Raw genomic sequence first — 27,214 nt, forward strand, 5'->3', positions numbered from 1 at the left:
TAGAACGCCAAAACTAGTGGACAGAACGCATCATTCCGAAAGGGTGGTGAGAAAAAAAAATGATAATACGGAATATAGTAATTGAAACATCAAATTTTTTATTACATGTTCATCGTATTTTTGCAAACTAACCATACTTTGGCAAAAAATCATTTATTTTTGCTAAATTTAACGAAAATTTTGCTTTTCAAAATTCACTTTTTTATATCCTTATAGGTAAAACGCCTTCAGGTAGGCAACGAAATTCAATTTCTTGACTGATATCGCGGCAAACATGGCGGCAGATATTTTTTTTCGAGTCAAATATTGGTGCACCTTTTTAACTCAAACAAGGATGAAATTTGTTATAATTAGGCATTCTTATCGTAATTTGGGAGTCAGCAAATAAAAAGAAAGCCATTTTGTTTTGACATTTTGTTTTTCTCAAAAGTTAACAGCATTCTAAATTTGAGCCCAAAACACCTGGTTTTGCGGGCATTCTGCCAAAATTTTGATATGATTAATTTTAGTAAAAATTTGTGGGAAGTTAGTGAAATATAATAAAATAATGATAGTCATTCGAAAGTGCATAGGAGTGTTATAAGGAAAAGCTGCAGTTTGATGAGATAGCGCTGACTGGTTTACCATAAAAAATTATATGTTAACCGAGAAAATAACAAGTTTTAGGCAGAATGCACTAATCCTTCTGTTTCTAATAATTAAAGTCGTTTGTGTGAACTCTTCATCTAAAAAATGATGAAAAAGCTCGTTTGCTACAATAAAAATGTAGAAAAACACCATTCGGAGCCAGAGGTTAGTGTATTTTTGAGAAAGAATGGCATGGGCCATATTACCTCGCTGGTGCGTCTTGTACAGTTCTCCCCTATAAGGAGAACAAGATCGATTTTGTTGAAAAAAGTATCAATCCACCAAACTGTCCGGATTTTCGTCCCATCGAGAAATATTGGGCAATAGTTAAGGGCAAACTGAATAAATATGGCAGAACTATGAAAAAACCCCCTCAAATGGAAAAGTGGTGAAACAAGATGGCGAATGAGGTTACCAGCAAGACTGTGCATAATAATGGATGGTATCAAAAAAAAAAGTTCGAAAATTCATCCGAAAAGCTGACGAATGATTTTTTATGTATTTTTTTCCTTAAAGTGCAATAATAACCCTACAAAATGACATTTTTACTTTTGTTGTACGTTATTTCTTTGCGGACAAATTATCTATTTTATCCGACCAGATTCTATGTGAAACAGACTTTAATGAAGCAAATTTAAAGATATCAAGAATTCATTGAGGGTCCCCGAAGAATTTATTTTGATTGGTTGTACCCGAATAAGGTTACAAGCCAACTGTCCAAAAAGACCCTCAAGAGCAAATTATGCTTAATAGTAGGGTAAAAATCAGATCCAGGAATAAAAGCCAATATTATGCTATAGATAAACGCCAAAGTTTCATTTGTGAAATTCAGATGTTCAAAGGACCTTTTTTGTCTTATTAATTTGTAAACTAAAAGTAAACCCTTCGCAAAAACTTAAACAATCAAAAGATCTTCAAAACAGTTCAGATGTTTAATAATATTTTTTTTTTTACTTTTTACTTTTTTTTACTACTTTACTTAGTAAATTAAAACCTAAACATTAAACGTCATTTAACCCCCTTTGCGGTTAAAACCAAAAGGACGAAAAAAAAAGATTTTCATAAAATATATTATTTTGGAATCGTCTACATTTTTTTATTTTGTTGGTGTCAGTAAGTTGGGCCGAAAGACAAAACGGTCAAAAAAATGGCGATTTTGGACGAAGACCATCCCGTTTGAAATAATGAAATTTCACTATGTCCGCTAAACGCTGTCGTAAATGGAAATAGAAGAAAAAATTTAAAATCTTTGATTTTCTTCTCAAAACCAATTGTTTTCATACTTAACTTAATTATAAGCTCTTATTTATTAAACTGGGCTGATAAATTATTTAATCTATAACAACATAACCAATGGAAGCTAACTTAACTTTCATTATTTGTGATATTTTTATTACATTTAGAATCGCGAACAACATACAACGAGAGATTTAAGAAATCGATGACCCATATTCTAACAGAAAATAACTTAAATGACCAGATTTCAAATTCATGAGCTAATTGAAGTGTTGATTTCTTATAACATTATTTAAAAAATAAATTTTACATTTAAGAATAGTTCCACTCAGGGTAAAAAAGCGTAATGTAAAAGTCGATATACCTCAGATTTGGTGCTCAGTATTTTAAAATTCTATGATTTAATACCAGAACTGATGAATTAATAATGAAGAGACTGATAGGGTAACCTTTCAGTCTCTTCATTATTAATTCATGACGGTCGGTTGAAATTGAAAGTATGTGAAATTTTAGTTTGAAATCATTGAAAATTTTGTTGAATTATTATTTTTAAATAACCAGCTGTAGTCTGTAATCCAAGCACTCATAATATTTCAAAATGAGTTATCTTTGATTCAAAACACCTATTTCTAAGGACTTTTTGGCTTTAAGATCGTTTTATGATGTCCATGAAAATCAAGTCTCAAATTTTTAAATAGTGTTTATGAAAATTGGTTCAATAGTTTTGATTTATAGCCAAAACTAAAATCCCTAACCGGCTAATTGTTCTTTTTTGTGCTGGGTGACTCTGGTAATCGTATTCAAAAATTTTAAAATTAGAAATTGTAGAGCTTCTCATTCTAGGAAAAGTCACAAAATTTCATGTTTCTAGCTTTAACCGTTCCTGAGATATCGCTTTGAGAAAGTTCAGTTCGGGTCATAAAGACCCTAATCTTGCGGTTAGACTAGGGTTGCCATCCGTCCCGCAAAAGCGGGACATGTCCCGCTTTTTTGTTGAATGTCCCGCCGTCCCGCTTTTTCCTCAAAATGTCCCGCTTTTTTATTGGAAAACTTTTACTAAGTTCACTGACTTACACTGGTAAAAATCAACCTATAGCCTCAATTTGAATTCAATGGTTCAACACAGAAAACTTTCAAAAACGTCTTTTTCTTCCAAATAAGCAGCATTTTTGATAGTTTGTATTAGACAACACTAAATTAACTCTTATGTTCCGAGCATTGCAGTAACAATCTTATCCAGCAAGCGTTCTTAGAGAATGTTCAACCAATGCAATAAAAATAACTTTGGTATGAAGAAAACATTGTTAAGTTGCTTTCAAATGATTATAGATCTTAATTTTTCGCCGTAATCTTTAATAATTGCCTTATTTTTTACACCACCTTTTTAAACTCAAGTTTACAATGATGGAAGTTTTCTTGAGTTTTGAAATTTCTAAATCAAATTTTAAGTTTGTTTGTTATTACACAAAGGCTTTATACGCCATATCAAATCCACCGTTTATATGTAGGACTTGAAATATTTTCTCCCAAATAACGTGCTAATTCGCGAGGACCGTGGAAAATAAATGTCCTTATGGCAAAAAAAACCCTGTAAATAGAAGTAATGTAAGAAAAAAACTGAGCAAAATCAATCCGTGCAACAAAACCTTAGTTCACTTTCTATACGAAAAAGTTTGGCTAAACAATAAGGCTATTTTTAAAGAATTTTTCAAATGTCCCGCTTTTTTCGGCTGTGTCCCGCTTTTTTTCGTGAAATGTCCCGTTTTTTTCTGAAAGTATCTGGCAAGCCTAGGTTAGACACCAAAATCATTACTTTCTTTAAATGTTCGATATTTGTTTGGTTCTAAAAACAAACATAAGCGAGTCGATAAACAATTTCTCTTGTGAAAATTATGCAGCCAACATGGAAATCTGAATTCAAGAATTCCAGTAGATATTATTCGTTTAGGTAATATTCGTTTATCACATACGAATGATGAACATGAGATGCTAATCGCGAATGACAAATCTCATTCGGAAGCGTGAATGTAGGTTTTCGTGATGAGAAAAATCTGTCTCCCATGCATCCCGCCAGCCACTAACTCGTACGGATTTGCACGGCGGGTGGTTTTGGCAGTCAGCCAGATCCTACAACCTACAACCGAGCGACGGACGAAGAACCTCCTGCGCTGCCTGTCAGAAAGCAAGAGTGAGAGTCACGACGACGACGAAACTGCTGATGAGCTTCGTCTCGTCGTTGCCACCAGGGTTGCCAACTATTTTTCAGAAAAGTCTGGAAGATTTTAAAAAAATGTCTGGAAATTTCTGCAAATGTCTGGAAACCTAAGTTTTGAAGGTGGCGACCTTTTTTTGGTCCCCAGATCTCAATGTTACAATAGTATTTTTCTGTCACTATATCAGTCACGTGCTCTGCCTGAGTCTCAATTTAACATACATGCTCAAAGCATTTGCCAAGGTTTCGAACCATTATTGAATTCATAGTTCATAGGTTCTACTAATCATTTACTCAGGGTGGCCACCCGAAATCCATTTTGGATTTCCCGCATTTTTTCCCGCCTTTTTCCCGCATGTTAACATGAAATTCCCGATTTTGTAAAACAGGAAACAAAACAAAAATCCGAATATTTATTGTTGAAACCACCTAACTAGACCTAGATTTCTAAGATTTGCCTTTGTTTTTATATTTTTTTCAAAAATCGTCCTGAATTGCCCGACCATGTAGAAACGTGTGATGGAAAGTATGGTATTTTTAAGTTAAAAATCATCGTTCTTTGAAACTACTATTTTGAAGATATTTTGTTCAAACCTTCATATAATTCAATATCAAATAAGCAATTTCAAATTGCTTAGCACCTGCTTTGACATGTTTTGTTCCAGATTTCACAGGATCCAAATATCTTTGGTAACCAACGCCCTAGCAGTGACAAGTCATCTGATGTCCTTTCAATTTTTTGAGACATTTTGAATATCAGAGAAACCCCTACCTGAAAAAGACCTCGTAATACATCATATGGTAATATCATCTGATTGGAAATGATCGATTCAAAACATGAGGGGTATTACAATGGAACAAATATAAGGAAAATGAAATAATCGCTCTTGGTTTTATAATTAAAAACTCTCTGGAGTATTCGACCGAATATTCGTTTGGCCGAATAGTTGAAAAGGTCAATATTCGGTATTTGGCCGTTGGCCGAGTACAAATTTTTTCGTCCATCATGCTTCCTCTCTATGAGCGTCGGATAGAAGCTTCAATTGTTTCGCCTCCTCGGCCGCCTCTCGCTTCCGATTTGCAATAGTTTCTATAGATTGTTTTCCTTTTTTTTTGTTTTAATAGGACTCGACATCTCTCGAGTGAGTATAACGAGCATACTGGATTAACGATTTCGTTACGGTTATTCCCGTTGTTCAATGAAGCAAGTTAAAACTATAGTCAAAACCAATCCAACACGATAGGAGGACATTTCGACCTGGTAGAAATCGGTCGAAGCCAATCGGAAAGAGATTGATGATCAACTGTGAATCAATTTTTAATTGTTTCGCCTTTTTCGTTCAAACTTCATTGAACAAACTTTCACCGAGCCAAAAATTCCCGACTTTTCGGGAGAAATTCCCGGCTTTTTCCTGCATTTTTCCCGGTGGATTCCAAATCCCGTCTTTTTCCCGTATTTCCCGAATGGGTGGCCACCCAGTTTCCTGCCATATTACACCTACACCATGACAAAATTGAATTTTCATAGAATCTTAAAACAATTTATGTCCAAACACAAAAGTCTGGAATTGTCTGGAAGAAATGCCAAAAGTCTGGAAGTCTGGAAACCTAAAAAAATGTCTGGCAAAAGTCCAAAAAGTCTGGAAGATCCAGACAAAATCTGGAAGGTTGACATCACTGGTTGCCACTGCTTTTACTAAACTGCTGCTTCTGGCTGTTTTGTTTCGTTTGTGTCTTTTTTCTGCTGCTGCTGCTGCTCCTGAAAATGTTTTACTGCTTTTTTTCTGCTACATGGGAGCAGTCATCGGGCAAAATAGCGCACTTTCAATGGAAGTTGCAAGTCAGCGAATTGTAATTTACAAAATGGATACAAAAATGCGCCCAACAATGGGAGAAAACAAGAACCCGAACGAAAAACGACATGTTGTTCTCCTGTTGTCTGAATCCTGTTTGCTGGATTTCCGACCCGGGAGCGAGCCGTGGAAAAAAAACATCGTAGAGAAGCCAGCAGCAGCGCAGCTCAACTTCCGGATGCCCTTTCTTCGATTTTGTTTTTCCTTCTGCTTTTTTTTCGTTTACCATCAATCGAGACCGCGCATTCGTTGTACTAGCTCAAACCCCGAATTCGACAAAAGAAAAACGACTCATCCAGTAGTAGAAAATCGAACTGTTGGCCAAACAATGAGCGCGGCAAAAAGGCCATTCTCATTTCCATTTTATCTGAGCACAGTCTGAATGTAAATGGAAAAAGGAGCCGAAAATCGAAGAAAAATAGTTACGGCAAAAAAAAACTTTGCCATCTGAATAAACCCGAAAAAGAACGAACAATCCATTGTAGAATTTTCAGCTTCCAGAAAAGTTGGTCTGTTTTTGCCACAGAATCTATTCTAAACAAAGGTTTATATCGATTAAATTTTCTGAATCTGTTTCCATTCCCGGTCTTTTCTTCCTTTTCCACTGTCAGGTGCCGAGTGGAAGTTGCTGACCGAAGACGAGAAGCGGCCATTCATCGACGAGGCCAAACGGTTGCGGGCGCTGCACATGAAGGAACATCCGGACTACAAGTACCGGCCCCGGAGGAAACCGAAACCGATCCGGCGGGATGGCTATCCGTATCCGATGACCTATCCGTCGGTGCCGGTGGATGCGCTGCGAGCAGGTGAGATTCTGGTTGAAATTTTTGGGAAAAATCTAATTACACCAGTTTATAGTATTTTCGAGCACAGTAGGTATACTGAAGATCATTACACACGAAACTTAAACATGAAATCTAAAAACATATAAGCAGAACAGTTTTTCAAATTACGCTCAAAATATGAAATTTTGCAACAACTTTACAATCATAATGCGGTTAATTGTTTTGATTTGAGCTTCAAAATTTTTTAAGTATTCGATCAAACTTCAGGCCCAATGCAACCCCTTCTCATGAAGGATCTTTTATTATGTCAAAGCATGATTTAAAATGATCGGTTTTAAAAAATTAGATTTCAGCCAAACGTAGGTCAGTGATCGAATTTTTGATCGGAAACTGCTCATTAGTTTCAGCACAGACATACATATATGCGATGATTTTGGCCACTTTTTCCAGACTTTTGCGAAGTTTCGGAAGAATCGGCAGGCTTCACATGTTTCAATCGATCTTGCTTGAGAACAATTTGGCAGATTCATCTTCTTCGGTACGATCTGGATTTTGTTGGATTTGTACCAAGCCCTCGTGTGTTTTTGAGTGGTGAAAAAAAATCTAGCCAAAATAGTACTTGGTGTACATGTTTGCGGCAGCAGGCGACGTTTCAGGCACTCTCGGACGTAAACAGCTGTTTTTATTGTGTCAGTAGTCACGAATGGCTTGCAAAACGCAATACTAACATATGGCTTGCCAAAACCATTGCCTTTTTACCTATTTTTTCGGTAAAAATTAATGCCACCGTTCTGTCAACACTTTGACCATCACGAACAGTGTAGGGGAACATGCCCTATTATGCGCCACCTAAGCGAATCGCTGATTTTCTATGTATTCCACTTACAAATTGTGTTAAAATTGGGTGTAATCGTTGAAAAAAAGTGTTTTCTACAAATTCCTATGATTTTTCATTACTCAAATTGCTATAGTTTCTTCAAAAACATGATTTTTCAAAACCATATTCAAAGCCACAGAACAAAACTGTGTGACAAATACGCGCCGCTGTGTATTCAATACGCGCCTAGCAGCCGAACACACACGAAAGCAGCCGAAGACTGAAAACACACCAATACTTACAGACACTTTGACTGAAAAGAAAATCAAAATGGACTAATAGAAATTTAACAAAAAATGAAAAATAATTTTTTTGGGCTGAATTAACGCTCAAAATATGGTTTTAGACTTTTTGTTCATTTTCAATGAAAATTGGCCTTTTTGAAGAATTAATGCTATTTTCAGCCTACTACAATTGGCGCGTTATAAAGAACGCATGGGCCGTGGTTGAACCTACCCATGAAAAGCTTACCTTAGCGAGTTCAGTATGATTTTTTAGCATAAAATCATAATTTAGATTCTCCTTTATCGATGTGTCAGAAAATATTGTCTTATTCGTTTTTCTCTGCTTGGTGACACCTTATTAAAAGTGTTTTAAAATTTAGATCGAAATGAAGAAAAACCTAAATAGTGAAATTATCACGACACAGGAGCATTTTAAGGAAAAATTCATACTTGCCATGACCAATCACAGCATTTAAAACAAATTGGTAATATTTTGCAGGCTTAAAATGTTTCAGATTCTTCAAAACAAGAGTGGCGCGTATTAGCTACATGGGGCGTTATATGAACTTTTCCCCTAATAGGGAAGGAAGCGTCTTGAAGTCAAACTTGCAATTGATTTCGTCATCGATGCTCTTAAGAGCTCTTGGTTTTACAGAAACAGCTCATTTTTGACTCGGCTTCGGCTTCTTCTGCTACTTGTATGTCTTCAGATCCAATCTCTCCTTGGTACAATGAACTGTGTCAAGAGGGAATCTACGTTTTTTGACTCATCCAGGACTGATGCAGTTTTCTTACTGGAGTAAGCACGCATAATTTTTCGGTCCAAAGTTTTGTCCACCGGATCCGGTTTCCGCCCAGATTTTTCACAAAAATTATGAAAAGTGGAGTTCAAAATACATCGAGTTATAAGTTAAACTGTATACAACAACCCCCAGCAGAAATCAAAACGACATCCGGAATGAGCAGGGTTGTATCAAAATCGGGCTTAGACATAATTGGACTCCCCAAAGTCCCCCCCCCCTGGAACTGAGCCAGCTGATGGTTTATGTGTGAATTTATAAAATTCCTAAAGGAAATTTTCCGCTGAACAACTTTGTCCAAGACCGTAACATCGTATCTTATTAGGATAAAAAGTTATTAGCTGTTTAACAGGGGTATGTCTTTTCGCATTGATTAACAATAAATTCAGTTGACATCACTGCTTGAGCCTCGCGAAGTGTTGCGAAGTAGTAATGCAATACCTCGCTAGGAAAGAAAGAGACCGTTTCCAGCAAAAAAGTGAAAATGACCCAAAAGTCACATGGGACACTCTTGCTTAGAACGGCAGTATAACATTTGAAAATCAGCTTGGCAAACAAAGATGCAAAAAATTACATTGGTGATATTTCTCATGACCCATTTTCACTATCATGTCATGACCGATATATTGGAGATTTCAATGATCAATGACAGAATGGAAAAATCTTTCTTTACCAAAATAATCATTCATAGCATGCTTTCATTTCAAAAAAAATCTTAAACTAACGACATGTGAGGAAAAAAATGGGTCACTAGTCGCAGTTTTAGCTCACGATTATGACATTATCCCGTCCCTGGTTGGGGGTTAAACACCCCCCCCCCCCACAGGCGCACACTCAAAATTTTAAATTTTTGATCAAATTTTGATCATTGAGTGAGGTTATTCCTTTGTAACAATCTTAACTTAGGGACAATGCCAAAACCTCGAAAACTAATCCCCGGTTCTGAATTCTGCTTCAGTTTTTCAAAATTTTCTTGCTGGTTGATAGATTTTTTTTTCTTAAAATAAAATTTTAAATTAGATTATGCTCATTCCAGAGGTTCAAGTTCCATATTATCAAAATCTTAATTGAATTTCAGTTATCACATGTTGGATTCTGTATCCAGTTTGGGATTTTTGATTTTCAGTTCGAATCATCATTAAAAAGTTAAATCAAAAGCTGTTTTGTAATCGATCAAATTTGGTTTTGCATTTCATTTAGAATTGGATACTTGATTTTCGAAACTCATATGCGTTTTCAATATTTAGATGATATTTTCCAAATTTTTTAAAATAAATGAAATTAGAAACCATCTTAGGTTTTGTTTGACTTTTAATCAAAGTTTTTAAAACTGAATTCCTTAAAAATCCAATTTAAAAAAAGTTAAAAATGGTTTCTTTTACAAAATCCAAACATCATAAACCTTCAAACTGGCGATCCAGAATTGAAAACTTGAATCATATTCATATAGTTTTTTATATTTACATTTTATTTTAAATTTGCAAGTCGTCTAGAAGTTATAATAAAAATAATAAATTTTAATTGAAACCCAAAACATCAGAATTAAAATTATAGGTTCCTGGATGAGAGTATAATACAAATTTCAATTATTGACTTGTAATGGAAATTCAGGAATAGTTTTTTTTCATATTTGAAAAATCGCATTGAAATTCCAAAACAACTCAAATTCTTAGTTCAGGTGCAAAATAAAAATTTAGAATTAATATTCAAAATGTTTATTCAGATTCAGCTTGTTAATGAGTTCCACAATCAAAATAAAATTATCAAAATGATTTCTTCGTAGAGGAATTTACCTTGTAAGAGATTGAATACTTATAATTTTGATTATTAGTTTGATTTCAATAAATCAAATTCCTCATCAAGTCATTTTGAAACATAATTCAGCTAAAAGTTACATATTTGATGTGAAATTCGAGTAAGTTTAGTCATTTGTTATCATCCTGTAAACAAATTGTATTGAATTCCATATTTTTGTGTATTGTTTAACATTACAGTTGCAGTTTTATCAAAAACCAAATTTCAAACTTAAATCTTAAACTTGAAATGAGTTTGCAAGAATCAGATTTAAACCACAATATTTTAATCTATTACTAAAACTTTTGAAAATTTCATTTATTTTTTAAGGTTTCTCGAAAAAAACACTTTGTCTATACTAAAACCAAATAAGAAGCAAGGTTCACCAGTGATTTTTTAGCAAATTCAAAAATTTCTTTTTTTTTACTAAATGGTTCCTTAAATGAATACCTTAACTTACCATTTCAAAGATTTAAGGTTGTATTTTTAAAAGTTTCTATTTTATACGAAAATCTGTTTATGTACAGAATTTAGAATTATATAATTAAATAGTATAAAAAATCTTTTTTTTTATTTTTATTAGTCGTGGATTGATTAAGCACAAATATCATAGTAAAAACATGGTCACCAACCCCCCCCCCCCCCCCCCCTCCCCTCATGAGTCGGTTCTTCCTACGGCCCTGGGCTGAGCTTCAATTTGATTATTCGAATTTCAATGCCGAATAACCTAAGTTTTTTTTTCACTTGATGTGGGATTGGTTTTGTAATGATTGTCTTTAATAAAAGAAAAATGTCTTTATTCTTTTCATTTTTCAAACCAATTTTTGACTTTTTGTGAATCATTACGACAAAAACGATTTTGGTATTTCAAGCATAGAAATAAATTTCTGATTTTTTTTTTAAATGAATAATGATTCTTCAATTTATAATCGAAAATATTTGGATACTGGGAATATTTACTGGATTATTTCGAACTTCAAGGCCTCCTCTTTTTTATAAATGGTCTTCTTTGTAAACTTTTCAAAAACATGAAATTATCTTGTTTTTGTTGTGAAAATACGATTAACCATTGAATGTTTTATCGAAATTTCTTAATGTATTTTCAAAAATCGGTTATATTTTGATTTATTTGCGTTCAATTTCATTCGAATACTATGCATAAATTGATGGTGGAATAGCAAGTGTATATTTTGGGATGAATCTGGATAGTTTACCAAACTTTAAAAAAACACTTGGACATTATTCTAGTTGATTCTAGTACTGTGATCAAATTGGATGAGGTTTTTCTAACATCCAATTTTTACGAATCGGTAAATTATTGATTTTTTGTATGTTGGTAGCTAGTAATGTTAACAATATCTGTGTCAAACTACGCTTAAAAATAATCACTACTGTTTGTGTTACACGTGGCATTGTGAGCTACCAGAAACAATTTAGTCGATTTTTAGAATGTCGTCTTTTTTGAATCACGGTTTGCGGTTCAATTCATATATATTTTCTACTCTTGTAAAATCGATCAAAATTTAAGATTTTAGTATGAAACTGTTATTTTCATGAAACCAATAAAATATATTTTCAATAGAATTTCCTCTTGAAAATAAACTAAAAGTTATTTCACCAACCAAAATTAATGGTTGATAATTCATTTCATAATTATCATCTTGTGTTTATTTTTTTCAGTTAAAATCTAGAATTATTAAACAAAAAAATCTTCAAAATAAATCCTTACTTTATTTTATCTTTGGGATTTCTTGTGGTTGGTGGTTCAAACTGACTCTGATGGAATTCAAAATTTTAATTTTGAATCCTGAGTCTAAATTATGAAAATACGAATTTTTTCTATTCGTATCTCAAATCGTTATTTTAATCTTATTTTGATCTTCAAGCTGAATCTGAATCTGAGTCTTTAATTTTTGTTCCGAGTCTGAAACCTGCCTTTTGAACATAAATTCAAATCCGAATTCCGAATTTTTAAACTCTTTTTGAATCTAAGTTCCAGATGATAATTTGTATATAAACCAAAAAGCCTAATTTGTATCAGAATCTTTAAACGGAAATGTCTTAAGTCTTATTTGTATTTTTAGTTCCTAGATTTGAATCTGGAATTCTTTCTTCAGTTATTTATTCTTTTTTTTTTGTTTCGATTATAGTCGTTTTACCATCTTTATGGCATTCGCGACTTTATCAACGTTGCAGTTGCCGGATCGTTATTGAAAAACTATCCGGTACAATTGTGTTCGATGTTTACTCTTGGGCTCGAACTCGCGGACATCGGCTCAGGAGATAACAGACTTGCCAACTGAGCTATATCACAAGCCCTTATTATTTATTCGAAATTCAACTTGTGTATTGAAATGAAAAATGCGAACAATAACACTGTTTCAATCGTGATATCCATTTTGAAACATTCTTAAATTCAGATTCTGTATAAGAGTTAAAATGGAAAATTTTAAATTCAAATCTAAAAATAGGTTATAATATTAAGTATTTTCCTTCACATTCTGAAATTATTTGTTTCGAATATGGAAAAAGTAACTAGTTTAAGTTTGGGATGCAAAACCAATGAATCATGATTGTGTGTCAATGAGGAAATATTGAAATTCAGGAATAATAAAGTGGATAAACATTCCGAAATCTAATCACGGACGTCGAATTTTATTGTTAATAAACAGCATGAAAACCATAAAATTTTGAATAAATCTAACCTTTCTAGATATTTTTCGGCGAGTTTCCGTGCCATGCAAATTCGGACTATTTTCTCAATTATCAGCCAATAAAAATTTTTCAATTAAAAAAAATTATAGAAACACATAATAATTAATTTAAATTTTGATAAATTTGCTAAAAAAATTTGTAAAAAATACATAATTCGAATGACTTAATTAATTTTTTTTTTTTGCTTTTGCAAATAAAGTAAACCATTCAGGCAAAATCCGGGCAATCTTACAAGCCTAATCTTATTGAAATTCTATATTTATGACTAAATTTCTATCCACAAGTGAGGAAATTTAAAAAAAAAACTGTAATACAATTTTTGGCCTGGGATAAAAGTTCGAGATTTTTTGTTCTGAGTCGAGATTGTTAATCTTCGATCATTTTGATCGTTCAACAAAAGTACATTTCACTTGGTATTTTTGGTCCCTCATGGAGGGGGTTTAATCCTCAAAACCTCCATCCGTTTGAGGAATCATATTTTTGTAGATGTTTAAGAGATACTTAAAAATTTTCTTGAAAGTCATAACAAAAAGTCATAATTATTTCTGGTATTATTGAAGGAAGGTTTTTGTTTTTGTTTTTAAGATTTTATTTAATTTACCATTTTTGTTGACCAAAACATAATAGTTTGATTTACACTTCAAGAAAAATCTGAGATTTTTTTGTTATGATCGCTACGTTTAGCTAAGAATGTTCTATCAAATGAATTTTGAACAAAAATATTTTCAAAAGTAAGTCTATCTAAAAGACTTAAGCTTAACGAAAAAACCCAATAGCATACTTGAATTCAGCACCTCATAACTCAAGGTTGCCAGATTTTTTTCCGATCGTATCCGGACCGGACAAATCCATACAATTTATTTCGAAATGTTTAACCCAAAATCCGAGCAATATCCGAGCAAATTTGGTCGAAACCACGTAATAATAAAGTGAAAATAAAAAAAAAATTGCTAGATTTTTTTTTTTCATCAAACCACATCAGCCAATTTCAAATCTTGTTTCAGGCTTCCAAAACACATGTCATGATTATTTGGATAAAATTTGCCGTAAGAGGTTCTTTTTTGGACCTAAACATGAAAAATTATCAAAAATCAATTTGAGTTTTTTCATCAAATAAAACGAATAAATCTGAACAAAATTCGAGATTTTTTCAACGAAATCCGAGCAACCAGACCGGACCGGGCCGGACTTTCCTCAAATTTTGTGTCAAATATACGGGCAAATTCGGATAAATCCGGGCAATCTGGCAACCTTATCCAAAATAGTCCAACTCATATTATATATTTCTGGCAATTTGGATAAAAGAAAATGTTGCAGATTAATGTTGCTATTTTCATATGGTTTTTTATGTATTTACTCGCACTCAGTCAAATTCTGGGCAGTTAATGATATGAAAAAAAGGAATATCGATTGATCTACAACTAACTTCGTTCCGAAAAGCCTCTTTTTCAAACAAACACAAGTATTAGTTCATCCATGATAAACAAATAATTGAAATACAATCATAAGTACCACACAAAAGCATGCAAATAACTAACGAGCTTTGACGAGTCCTATCATCCAGTCCTATTTTGCCCCAGACAGATAATAGATATAAATTTTTGAAACACGAATTTAAAATTCATTTTTCAACGTTATCATCAACTTTTTTAATATTAAAACTGATCGGAAAAGATACTGTAAAGCGTAAGAACAAGTCAGACTAAAGGAACTTACATAAATAAGATCAGTCAGCATCATCCTTAAAGTGTGGGCTATTATGCCATTATTTCCCCTACTCAGTTCAAAATAAGCAGTTTTCAAATATTTCTGTTTCAAAAGTGCATCTGTGTCAAATGTAAAAAAAATCACGTTATAAGCTGAAATAATACGTTCAAAAACCCATATTTTGAAGCTCTCACATGTCAGATGAAGAATTTATGCTCGAGATATAAGTCCGGAACAAATTTCAAATCCTTCTATTGTCACTCGGAGTTCGAACGTCGCGAGGGGGACAATAAAACATATTGCGAAAAATAAATAAATTAGAATAAGTTGCACAAAATCTTGTATGCAACAAAATTGCATACTATATCGTTGCAAAAAACTTATAAATCAAGTATTTTTTATCGAATAATTCAATCAAAACGGAAAAAAGTATAGTATTTCCAACAATATTCCACTTATATTCAATCATATATCTGATTAATTCTCGGCTAACTATAATTATTAAAATTTCAACAATCCATATAATAGACTATCTGATTGATTTCGTACAGTCAACAATGTATATAATACATTCAACTATAGTTGTATGATTAATTTTGTGCATTCAACTATAAATATAATAGATTCAATTTTAATCCGCGATTGATGTTATACATTCAACAATAATTATAGTAGAATCAATTATAGTTATATGATTGATTTAATTATAAATATGATAGATTCAACTATAATAATATAATTGATTTAATTATAAATATGATGGATTCAATTATAATAATATGATTGATTTAATTATAAATATGATAGATTCAATTTTATGTCTATGATTGATTCACTGAGGTCAACTATAAATATTGTACATTTAATTTCTGTTTATATTGGAAGTTATCATATCTGATGCACTTTTTCGGAATAATTTTATGGCTACGTTTTATTTTTTTAAATTTATTATTTCAGCATTTTGCATTTAGTTTGTTTTAGCCGCCATGATGCTAGAAAATCTGACCGGAAATTCCGATATCCATGTCAAATGTTCAAATCATTCTGAAGTTTTCTACAATCAAAAATCAAATCAATGGTTCAAAATAATTCGGGCTTAGCCAAATTGGACCAACCAGATTTCATTGTATAGGTTAAGGTAGTGCCACCTCTATCCCGGTACTACTTCTCCTAAATAATGAAATGTTGCAGGGTAAAGTATGGTGTACGTTAATAAGTTTCCTCGCAAAAATGCTCTTTCGCTCTTTTCAACATCTGTAAATTTTCTCCTCAGTTATCTATCCATCTTTATCAATTTCAGAACTACTTTTCACCGATATGCCGAAAAATATTTTACAAAAAAAAAAAGTTTTCTACAATCTTCTATCCTTTTTTGCCAGTAAAAAGGATAGAAGATTGTAGAAAACTTCAGAATGATTTGAACGTGTTCTCTGAGTTTATAATCAGAACCAAGCTGAAGGTAAACAATTCAAAATGCGCAGCAATATCTTTTACACGAAGCAGTACACCGATCCAGTTTACGTATTCCTTAAGTGGCAAAAGTATTGCAAGAGTAACCTGTATTAAGGATTTAGGCATCAAATTGGATTCTGGATTGAGTTTCAGGGATCACATCAGCAGCGTAGTAGCAGATGGGCTCGCTTTGTTCGGAGTCGTGAGACGTTTCGCTGGAGAATTGAAGGACCCATACACCATCAAAAGCTTATACGTTAGCTTAGTGCGATCGAGGTTCGATTTTGCGAGTACAGTTTGGAGGCCCATGTACCAAACACACATAAACCGAATGGAAGCTGTTCAGAAGCGTTTCGTCAAATTTGCAGTGAGGAATCTTGCCTGGGGAGAGAGTTTACCGGAATATGAACATTTATGTTACCTGCTAGATTTGGACCTGTTAGAAAGTCGGCACCGCATAAATGATTTAACCTTTTTTCTTAAGGTAGATAGAGGCATGGTGGACTCAACGTTTTTATGTTCCCGCTTGACAGCGAACACAAGCACTTTGACATTAAGGTGACGCAGGCGTTATGCGCTTGACCATCGCAGGACGAATTACAGCCGCAACGAACCAGCTTTCCGTTTCATGAGGGAGGTGAATAATATTAACAGTGTAATAGATCTCAATTTAAGCATCCCGACAATCAAGAAGCTCTATGTGTTATATTTAAGAAATCAACTCTATGTAAGATAATTTTAAGTAGTTCGGATGACGGGCTCGGCCCATATATCCTTAAATAAACATAATAATCCTATGTCCTGGTTCCTCCGCTGTTTTTCTTTATGGATCTTGATGCATGGTTGCCCAGGAAATTTTGCGTCTTAAATAATCGGTCCCGGAAGATGTCCGTGCGTCTGCACCCGGCGAAGATTGACCATGTGGGGGGAAAATTTATTCAATATCATGACATAAATCTATCATACGCTGACTTACCGTAATGTTTCCTGTGGGATCCTGTCAGGATCGTGTAAAAGAACGTCGAAACCCACGTCGATTTTCCGGGCAGCCAGAGTAGGTGTACTTTACCCAATTCCAGGAACTGTCGGCCTTCTACAAGACCGCTGCCACGAACTGGTAGAGGAAAATGTTTCCCCATCAACGGAGGGAACACGTATTGGGTCCCACACTTACTTTTTTTTGTTTTTTTGCAGATGAACACTATAGTATTCAAGTAACACACAATTTATCAAAACCATTCAGTTTTATTTACTATATTTATGGTTTAATACCTAGAATCAATTATACATTTGTAGTTGAATCTATTATATTTACAATTGAATCAATTATACCACTACAGTTGAATCTATCATATTTACAGTTGAATCAATTATACCACTACAGTTGAATCTAATATATTTATAGTTGAATGCCTATAATCAATCATCCAATTGTAATTTAATCTACCATATCTACAGTTGAATCAATTATACCATTACAATTAAATGAATTATACCATTACAATTGAATCTATTATATTCATAGTTGATTGCATAAGGTCAATCAGCAGTTTGTAGTTGAATCTATTGTATTTATAGTTGAATGATTAAAATAAATCATGCAGTTGAATGCATTATATTGGTAGTTGATTGCGTAAGGATAATTAGAAGTTTGTAGTTGAATCTATTATATAAGTAGTTGAATGCGAAAAAATCAACTGCATTTCAATTATTGGTATAACAAGCTGAAATAATTGAAACAACTGTCGTCTTTTTTCTCCGTGAAATCAAGAAAACGAAAGGTGAAATAACTTCCATCTTCTTAAACTTGCTTTGTGGTCTTGTAGTCTTTCAGATATTGGAATTTTTTATCGAAATTTACATAAATTACTTAAAACTTTATTATTTCCCCCCTTCGGGTTTTTTGTAAATTTAGAAGGGGGGGGGGGGGGGGTAACAAAAGAAGAAAATTATATTTGTTCCAGCTTTGATAAAACGAAATATTATTTTTGCAGAGAGCATATGGAGCTGTCAAACTTTGAACTCAATCTTCTCGAAACAGCAACCCTCACTAAAATCCATATCAATTGTTTTTCACTTTTTTTTTAAACAATTTTTTCTTATGTGAGCAAGTTTTCAACCCCTCAAACCGGTTATTAAAGCGAACAAAATATGATTGAAAACTTTTAAAAAAATTTGAAATAATATGCACTCTAAGACTCAAATTGTGCAATCCAGTCATTGTGCAACCTAAAAGGTTGGTTGAAATATGCCTCAAACAAAAAGCTCTGAATGTGTTCTATCAATCAATCAATCATTCACCTTTCCATTTCGTTTGCCAATTCCAGGAATCACACCCAGCTACTTCGCACCCGGTGCACCCTATCACTTAGGAAGCCATTTGTCACAAACTAGTCCTCCCACGACTCAGGTAAGTGTCTCACAACCTCTACGTTTAAGAAGCGTATATTCTTTGGGGTCAATTATCTTTCGAAGGCTGATTTTCTACCCTTTATTCCTACCATTGAGCACAAAGTTACGCTTTGCTCCAAGTTTAACAATTTCCTAAAGTCATTCATTTTCTGCTGGGTTTGGCTTCCCCCCGAAGCCCCATTCAGCTCAGGGAGAGAGGAAGGAAAAAAGTTCATTCAAAAGTTGAAAGATTCCCACGCCACTTTGCCTCTGCGAGGATGAGATAATCTCAACGTGTTTCAAATTGAATTGTCACAGATCGCAACTTTGAGAGGCGAAAGAGATTGCTTCAGGCTGTCAGTAATAGGAAAGGTCTGTTCCACTTGACAATTTTCTCGGTAGCTTCGACAAATTGGAACGGGTGAAAAAAAAAAGTTCAAGAGCTTTGTCTCAAGGGTATAATTGGATTTGGGAAGAATGGGTTCAACTTTGAGCCATAATCTGATTTTTATATCCTCTTTGTGAAAGGAAGAAAACATCTCATCAACATGATCCTACAAATGAACGACGAGAAAAAAAAAAGTCATCGACAAAATTAGCTTTATCCACTTGTGAAGATCGTCTCCGATTTGCCACTGTGTTTGTTGCCTTATTATCTTTCTGTTGTTGGACAAATTGATTGTCGTAAAGGAAAAATATGTGTAAAGTTTAAGTGTAGAGGCGACAAGACGGTTTTTTCTTCTCATTCTTCGATTATTGCTCAACTCTTTCAGTCTCGAAATCTCTCGAGTAGCTCACGACAAAATCTTGATCTGGGACGAGATTTGTCATCTTACTGCTTTAACATTTCAGCCAACGCTCACTGCTGTCAGGGATGGAATAAAGTGTGATTTGTCATTATTCACCACTCCACACATTTCATTATTGGAATTGAGGTTTCTCATTCTGACTGTTTCAATCCAAGCCTTTGAATGGGAGCCATTCTTGAACACATATTCTGTTATGAAGCATCTTTTATTTTTCTCCACTTACAAGTGGTTGGTGGCTGGCGTCGAGAAAGATGAACGCTAATTTTGGGGACACCATCTAATAAACGGTAGACGACAGGAAATGGGTAATTTGTCACACAGACAGTTCCCAATGATTCAAGTGAAATTGAATATTCTTTAAAGATTGTCGAGATAGGCTACCTGTAATGGAGTTGATGGAGTCATCAATGGAAGGTGAATGCCAGTGAAGCCATTTGATTGAAGGGACAACAACCACAAAAGACTTCATAGACCGTAACGAAAAATTATAAATAAAAATTATTTTTTATTAAATTTGATTTATTTTCTTCATATCCTTAATCTCATCCGCACCTACACCTATTTTTGTTGTATGTTTTCTATATTCCTGGTTTGTTTTCTTTTGTGTTGTTTTGTCTTGATTTTTAATGTCGTATCTTGTTTCATCATGATTTGCCTTATCTGAACTTGTTAATTTTCGATTTATTAAAATTTTTCCTTTTTTAACCTTTTCATCTTGTTTTGTCTTATCTTTATGTTAGTTGGTTTTATCTTATTTTGTCTACACATTTTCTTGTTTTCTCTTGTCAGTCCAGCTTTATTTTCAATCATCTAATTTTGTCATGTTTTACCTCGTTTAAGTTTTAAATTGATGATGCTTCACTTTAATTTTTATCAAGTTTTATCATGTTGTAGCTAAAATCAACTAGTTATGTCAAGCCTAGCTTTGTTTTTTTGTTATCTTTTTCATCTTGCTGCATTTAGTTTTATATATTTAGCTATTTAGAGTCGTAGGGCCGTTTCAATATATATTTTGGTTGTTTTCACCATATGTTTTATATGAAATTGAATATTTTATTTCGGTTCCATGTGCTTTTTTACAATTTTTTTCAGCACTAGCCAAATAAGAAATGCTTTTTAATCAAGTTCTACTCGCTCAATTCACCATCTTTCATTTCTTCTTACTTTCTACCCGCCTTTTAAAAAAAATCATAATCTTGAAATGTTCTAACTAAAAAGAACACTACTTTCATCGATAAGTCCGATAAATTAATTAACAAACAGAAATAATGGTAATATTCCTTTTAGTTATTATATTAGATATACCTTTTAAAAATAAGGTATTAAGCCAATTCGAAGAAAGAAAATTTTTTTGGCATCATTCGTTTCAAATGTTTGATCCGACTTGCAAAATTCTCAAAATATGAGAAAAATTAATACCATGTTATCTGAAACTTGACGATATATTAAATAGAATAGTGTACCTTGAAAATCCAAGTTTGGAAATCGTATCGTAAATTTATATCAATAAATGTAAGCATCAATTAAGACACCATATAATTTACAAAATTCGTCTCGCTCTTTATCAAACATAGCATGAAATCACACTCGTTTCAACTGATTTGCTGTATGATTCCCTTAGGATCTTAAATCCCACTCCATTGAAGCGTATAATCTTCCTAATCGTTTCCACACACTGATCCCGGACTTTGGCTACCTCAATCGGTCGAAACAATCAAGACATCACAAGAGAAGAGTTTGAATCCCATCACTTCAACGACCGGCAGCAGCTTAGAGATTTCCTCCTTCTTGCCCCCGACCCGTGTCTAATCCAAAACGCCAATCAATTGATCAATTCGAGCTGCTCTTGAACCTGTTCGACTTTACTTTTCGATCATCGATCGATCGATTACCCAAAGTTGTCGAAACCTGAGAACCGGGCACCCGTTTTTTTATACCAGCCAGTGAAGCCGAGGAAAAAAACGCTGGGATCAGTTAAAGTGTTAAATCATCAAATTAATCATGTAATCATATTTGAAAAGTTACTTCTCCCCTTGGTTTATCGAATTTCTTCCTTTTCCCATGCAGACTCTCACTCACTCAGCGCACTTTCATTGATGATTGGATGCTTGGGATGATGTCTTCATTCGCTTACTTTCCACACCCTTTTTAACTGCTGCTGGCCATCGTCGGTTGTTTGAGTCCTACTGTTTTAAAAATGAAAAACATTTGATTGCCCACTTGGCCGTTGCGTTGGTTTGGGGTCAGTAGAAAAAAAAAGATGCAAAACGATCGATGCTGTGAAACTTTATCTTGGGAGAAACCCAGAGTTTGGCGTTTTTTTCTCCCTTCAACTGTTAATTAGTAGGTGTGAAACGGAATGGGCGAAACTCACCTTTCCGATTCGATGAAGTTTCATTGTCCATCATAATAAGTTCCAATTATGGATGATTTCACAGCTCGATTGATTTTTCGTAAGGAATGATACGAAAAACTCATAGGAGAGTTTGTGAACGAAATAAAGAAGAACTTTCTTCAAAATCACTTTTTTAAAGCGTTTACTGAAAATTTTCTTTTACCTTGAGATAATGTTCTTAAGATGGTGATTCAACTCGTCTGCTACCATTATGTTTGTAGAACGTACGAAAATTTTTTTTAAAATAATTTAATTTGTTATACGAAACATTGCAGAGTATAAAATTTTCCTACCATACCATACCAAAAGTGATAAGCGAAAACAACAATGAGATCGCTCATTCAAGCGGTTTTGTGCCAACTTAAGAACTTCACTACACAATTAACACACGACGTATTACAGGGCACGTCACTTAACGGCAACGGAATTCTTTTTTTCCGTTTGTAAGAAAGTTAAGTTTCGTGTCCTTTAATACGTCGTGTGTTAATTGTGTAGAATCAGATATCTACATACTCTAATTTTAAAAGGCATTTTTAGAATTAGATTCAAAATTAAAAATTGAAAGTAATCTTAAAATACCATTTTATTTGAAATGTTCTGTGAGTTCTAAAAGTGATAATTATTTTTAAAATGAAGATAAATTTTATATCAAGTACCGTAAACTGGGGGGACTTTGATCAACATGAAATTTTTGCAAATAATCATCATTAACTAAGTCTGAGATTAAAATATCTGAAAAATGTTTTCTACGTTTGAAATTCTATATATTTATTTTCAAATAGACTTAATTTGGTTTCTAGTTGGAGATTTTTAATATTAGATAAAATGGCGTTTCAAAGTTTTTAAATACCTGTCGACGACTCACAAGCAAACATCTCTCCTGATAAAATGTTAGCATTTAGAAGCAAATGAGTTGTTTTATATGAAATTTTAACTTTTTTCTTTGTGTAGGTATAGGTTTAGAGTAATTTTTATGGTCATTCTATGATAATTTTTGAATATTTAAATAAACGGACATTTTCTATGAGAAAGCCTGTGAAGAACTAATTTCTAAAAATGCTATAAAATGGCTTAGTTCAAATAAAAATAGAACATAGGAACAGTGGGAGGACCAAGGGAATTGCATGAAGGTTTATTTGTGTTTGAGGCCAAAAATATTGATCACACTTCTTGGCCGCAGCATTCCAATTTTTCTTGAAAACCGCGATGGTCCTGTTGGCCTTACCATCTCCTTGAAAACTCTCTTGACGATAGCCCAATATCGTTCTATGGGGCAAAGCTGGGGGCAGTTTGGTGGGTTAATATCTTTCTCAACGAAATCTAGATCGTTATCCTCAAACCATCTAAGAGTGGATTTAGTGTAGTTGGCTGACGCCAAATCCGGCCAGAACAATGGTCGAGTCGTATGTTTCTTATATAGTGGCAGCAACCTTTTCTGATATCTGGTAGATATCGGTATTTATTGTTCCTTTTGTAAAACAACTCGCCGACTTGAATCCGCAGGAGCAGATTGCCTGCCAACAGGATGCGGATTCAAGTCGGCGAGTTGTTTTACAAAAGGAACAATAAATGCCGATATCTACCAGATATCAGAAAAGGTTGCTGCTACTATATAAGAAACATACGATCACAAGCACTTTCTGGCCAAATTTTTCCACCTCAATCGACTTCTCGTGGTCACTCACATCCTCCCCAATAGCTGCAGTGTAGAATTGTGATCTCGGAAGAGTACTGGAATCCTATTTTACATAAGTTTAATCGTCCATGAGAATGCACGCATCTGGCTTCTGCAAAATCCGATGATACAACTTCCGGGCTCTGGTTTTGGCTCGTGATTTTTGTTCAGCCGTATGTTGGGACGCTTTCTGCTTCTTGTATGTCTTCAGGTTGTTCCGCTTCTTGACGCGCTTTACCATTCCGATCGATGTCCCAGCTGTTTTCACCAAATCCCGTATGGACATCGATCGATTTCGGTTGTTGAGGTTGATTACTTTACGGTCCAGATTTGGGTCAGATGGTCCTGGTTTTCTGTCTCTTCCTGGCAAATCATCGAACGTATAGTGTTCCCCGAACTTGTGGATGATGGATTTCACGCTCGCCGGATGAATGCCGAAACGTTTCGCCACTTCAATCAAACCAAGTCAGTAAATATAGAGCCCTACAGTAAAAGTGCGACATACTGAATTTCTCACCGATTAGGCAGCACTGGAAAAAGCTTCTGTAATCTTTCAACACTGCCAAAAACGTAAACATGTCAATTGTTAAAATAAAAATGAATTGCTTCTTTCCGTTTTGCTCCAATCTTCGCATTCTTGATCAATTTCAATAAAAAAATTGAAAGTCACAGTCCCACAGATTACAATACTTCCCACGAATTTGAAATGGTAAAAATGGTTATGCTTGATTGGAACGACTTTTGACAGTTCGATTTGAGCTCCGCGGTGACAGTCTGCAGCACTTTTATTTTAGGGCTTTGAGTAAATACACATTTTGTTATTGTCAATTGCTTGAATTTTTAGACATCTGCGAGAATCTGATTTGACAGATAAAAATCTCGCACTCACCAATACCACAACATTCTTCATGTAAACAGTCATGTGGTAAAAGTTGAAAAGGGAGTATAAGAAAAAAATGACCAACATCAAAGTTCAGTTATTACAAATTATTTCTACAAAAAAGTCAATATTCATACGCACCGTTGCCAACTTCAACAAACTGCGCTGATTTCACCTATTTAGACCCCAGTGCAAATAATTTATGCGCACTAAAATCTGCTCACTGCCGTATGTAGGTCGATTAATTTTGGTTATTAAACTCCTTGGTTTGAATTTCATAATAATTTAATTATCGTTCAAAACAACAACGATTATGCCTTTTGGAAATGTGAATCGAAAATCAGAAGCGAGCAATGGCTGATTTGAAAAACTGACACCGAGTGTCTATGTGTCTATTTCTGCGTAGAAATTATTTGCGCAGGAGTCTAAATAGGTGCAATTTCCGCAATATTTAGCTTACCGCTTTTAGTGACCACAAAGGTTGCCAAAAATTCCAACTTACAATTCGATGCTCTTGATTTTAAATTCTTATTTCAGCCTGATCATTACACTTGATGGAGCACTGAATATTTGTGAAATTAATAATGAAATAATCTTTTTCAATATAAAACACTACACGTCAGTGGGGATATGAAGAAAATTAATTAAATTTGATTATAAATAAAATTAAATAAAAGTTGTACTCGGGAACACAGAAGATAAATAGAATAAAATAAATGTCTATGGCAACGTTTGTTATTTTGGCAACACCAGGCAAAACAAACAAAAAAAAGTCAAGTCATTGATCTATTCTTGTGAGTGAAAGACGTGTCTGAATGAATCTCTGAATTGAGATTCACAGGAATCGTAAAATCACGACAATAGGAAGAAAGACATTAACAATAAACAAGTAGAACATTTTATTGAAAATATTAGCATTTAGAAGTTAACGAAAGCCTCCCTCTGGTTAGACCTGTTTTTAATTAATTATATTTTGTTTTTCCTTTTCTACCATTATTTTTTTGTCTTTTGGTCATTTCATCTTTGTATATATTTTTAACGTTTATTAAATTTATGGATTTCAAGATGGCGTCAGAAAAAAAAATGATTTCTTCTAGTTAAGCCCTTTCACCCAATACCCATATTGTGGAGGTTTTATGCGATTTCTAATGCGGAAACCGGCTTCTTAAATTTTAAGATGGCTTCAGATATAAATTTGATTTCTTCTATTTCAACCCTTTCACCCAATATCCATGTGAAAGTTTAAACTTCAGTGGTTAACAGCGTTTGAAACTTAAGCAGAAGCCGTGTTTTAAAAGCTCAATAAAAGCATTGGTGACCAAAATTTTACATCATAATGATTCTACACAGCAAAAATTATTTCCTGAAAAATTACGCAAATGTCCTGTTACAAAAAAGAGCAGGACATTGACCATAATTTTACAGGTCGAAAACATGATTACGTGACATTTAATTTTTAGTGTATAACTTTTTTACAGGACATTTGCTGTAATAATAAATGAATCTTCGTTAACTTTCAAGGAAAACAGTTTAAAATTACAGGTTTTGTTAATTACAGGTGATTTATTTTAAAGGGTGCAGTTTTCAGTGACACATAATAGTCTAAAATTTTTTCTGTGTATCGAAGATAAAAAAAACTGGTCATTATGACATTTCTAGACAAGGGCCAAATAGCTAGATTTTAGCTTTATGAGAGTTGTAGGGAAGAATGTGCTTTAGCTTTTTATGAAGATTAACGAAGTTGTGCTGACCATAATAAAGCTAAAATTGTTATTTGGGTGAGATATGACCGAACAAAATTTGCATCCAAGTATCCAAAGGTTGCCAGATTACCCGGTTTTATTCGGGTTTGCCCGGATATTTGATACGAAACTTTTAAACAGTCCGGCCCGGCCCGGTTGATCGAATTTCATTAAAGAATGCCCGGATTTATTCAATTCGTTTGGCAAATCAAACAAAAAAAAAATGTGTTGTAAATTTTTTTTTTTGTATGCCTATGCTTGTTTTGACCAACTTTGCCCAGATATTACCCGGAATTCTGGCTGTTAATATTGAAGTCAAATGCCTGGATTTTTCCAGGTTTTTATATAAAATTTTCCAAATTTGTCCGGCCGGAAACGGGCTGAAAAAAATCTGGCAACCTTATTCTACATGATAAGAGTTACACTGCCGGCCAAAAGTTTGGGATCACCCACTAAAAAACATGCAAATTTTGATCGTACATATCTCAGCCGTCTAAGCACATATTGTAAATCTTCTGATCTCATTTGAAAGATAATGAGCAATAGCTATTTCGGAGGTATTTTGCCCAAATATAATGTTTTAGTTTTGAATTTTAAACTTAACCTAAAGTTATAACATTTCCACAAAATCGCACTCAATACTCAAAGCCGATCATCTCGGGATAGGGTGGACCAAATCTCAAATTTGAGTGGCATTAGAATCCTTATTCTTTACTTCTCAAAACACAATCAAAAAAATTTGTGAAAAAAATCAAGAATGTACTTTTAATTAATAAAATAGACACTTGAGTTATCGTCCAAAAGTTTGGGATCACCCCTTTGTATGGTGAGTTTGGGATCATTCTTATAAAATCATGCAAATTTATTTTATTCATATCTTTCTCTTCCAATATCGTATTGTAGATCTGAAGGGTTCATTTGGAAGCTTAGGAATTGTTGTTTTTTAATAAATTTATTCAAAAATTATTTTTTAAGGTGAGAACTATAAAAAAAATCTGAAACATAACTAGGAACTTTTTAAAAAACAATTAATTTCAGGT

General features: G+C 33.7%; 1 protein-coding gene across 1 annotated transcript in view; it reads left to right on the forward strand.

Moving 5' to 3' along the window:
• The window catches only part of LOC129744768 (SOX domain-containing protein dichaete), a 191,353-nt gene that overhangs the window by 130,785 nt on the left and 33,354 nt on the right, over positions 1–27,214 (forward strand). The window contains exons 5-6 of the mRNA XM_055737466.1: positions 6,540–6,734; positions 18,610–18,692. Coding sequence (XP_055593441.1) covers positions 6,540–6,734; positions 18,610–18,692 — 278 coding nt within the window. The remainder of the gene's footprint in view (positions 1–6,539; positions 6,735–18,609; positions 18,693–27,214) is intronic.

This window comes from Uranotaenia lowii, chromosome 2 (assembly GCF_029784155.1).
Source record: "Uranotaenia lowii strain MFRU-FL chromosome 2, ASM2978415v1, whole genome shotgun sequence".
NCBI classification, from domain to species: domain Eukaryota; kingdom Metazoa; phylum Arthropoda; class Insecta; order Diptera; family Culicidae; genus Uranotaenia; species Uranotaenia lowii.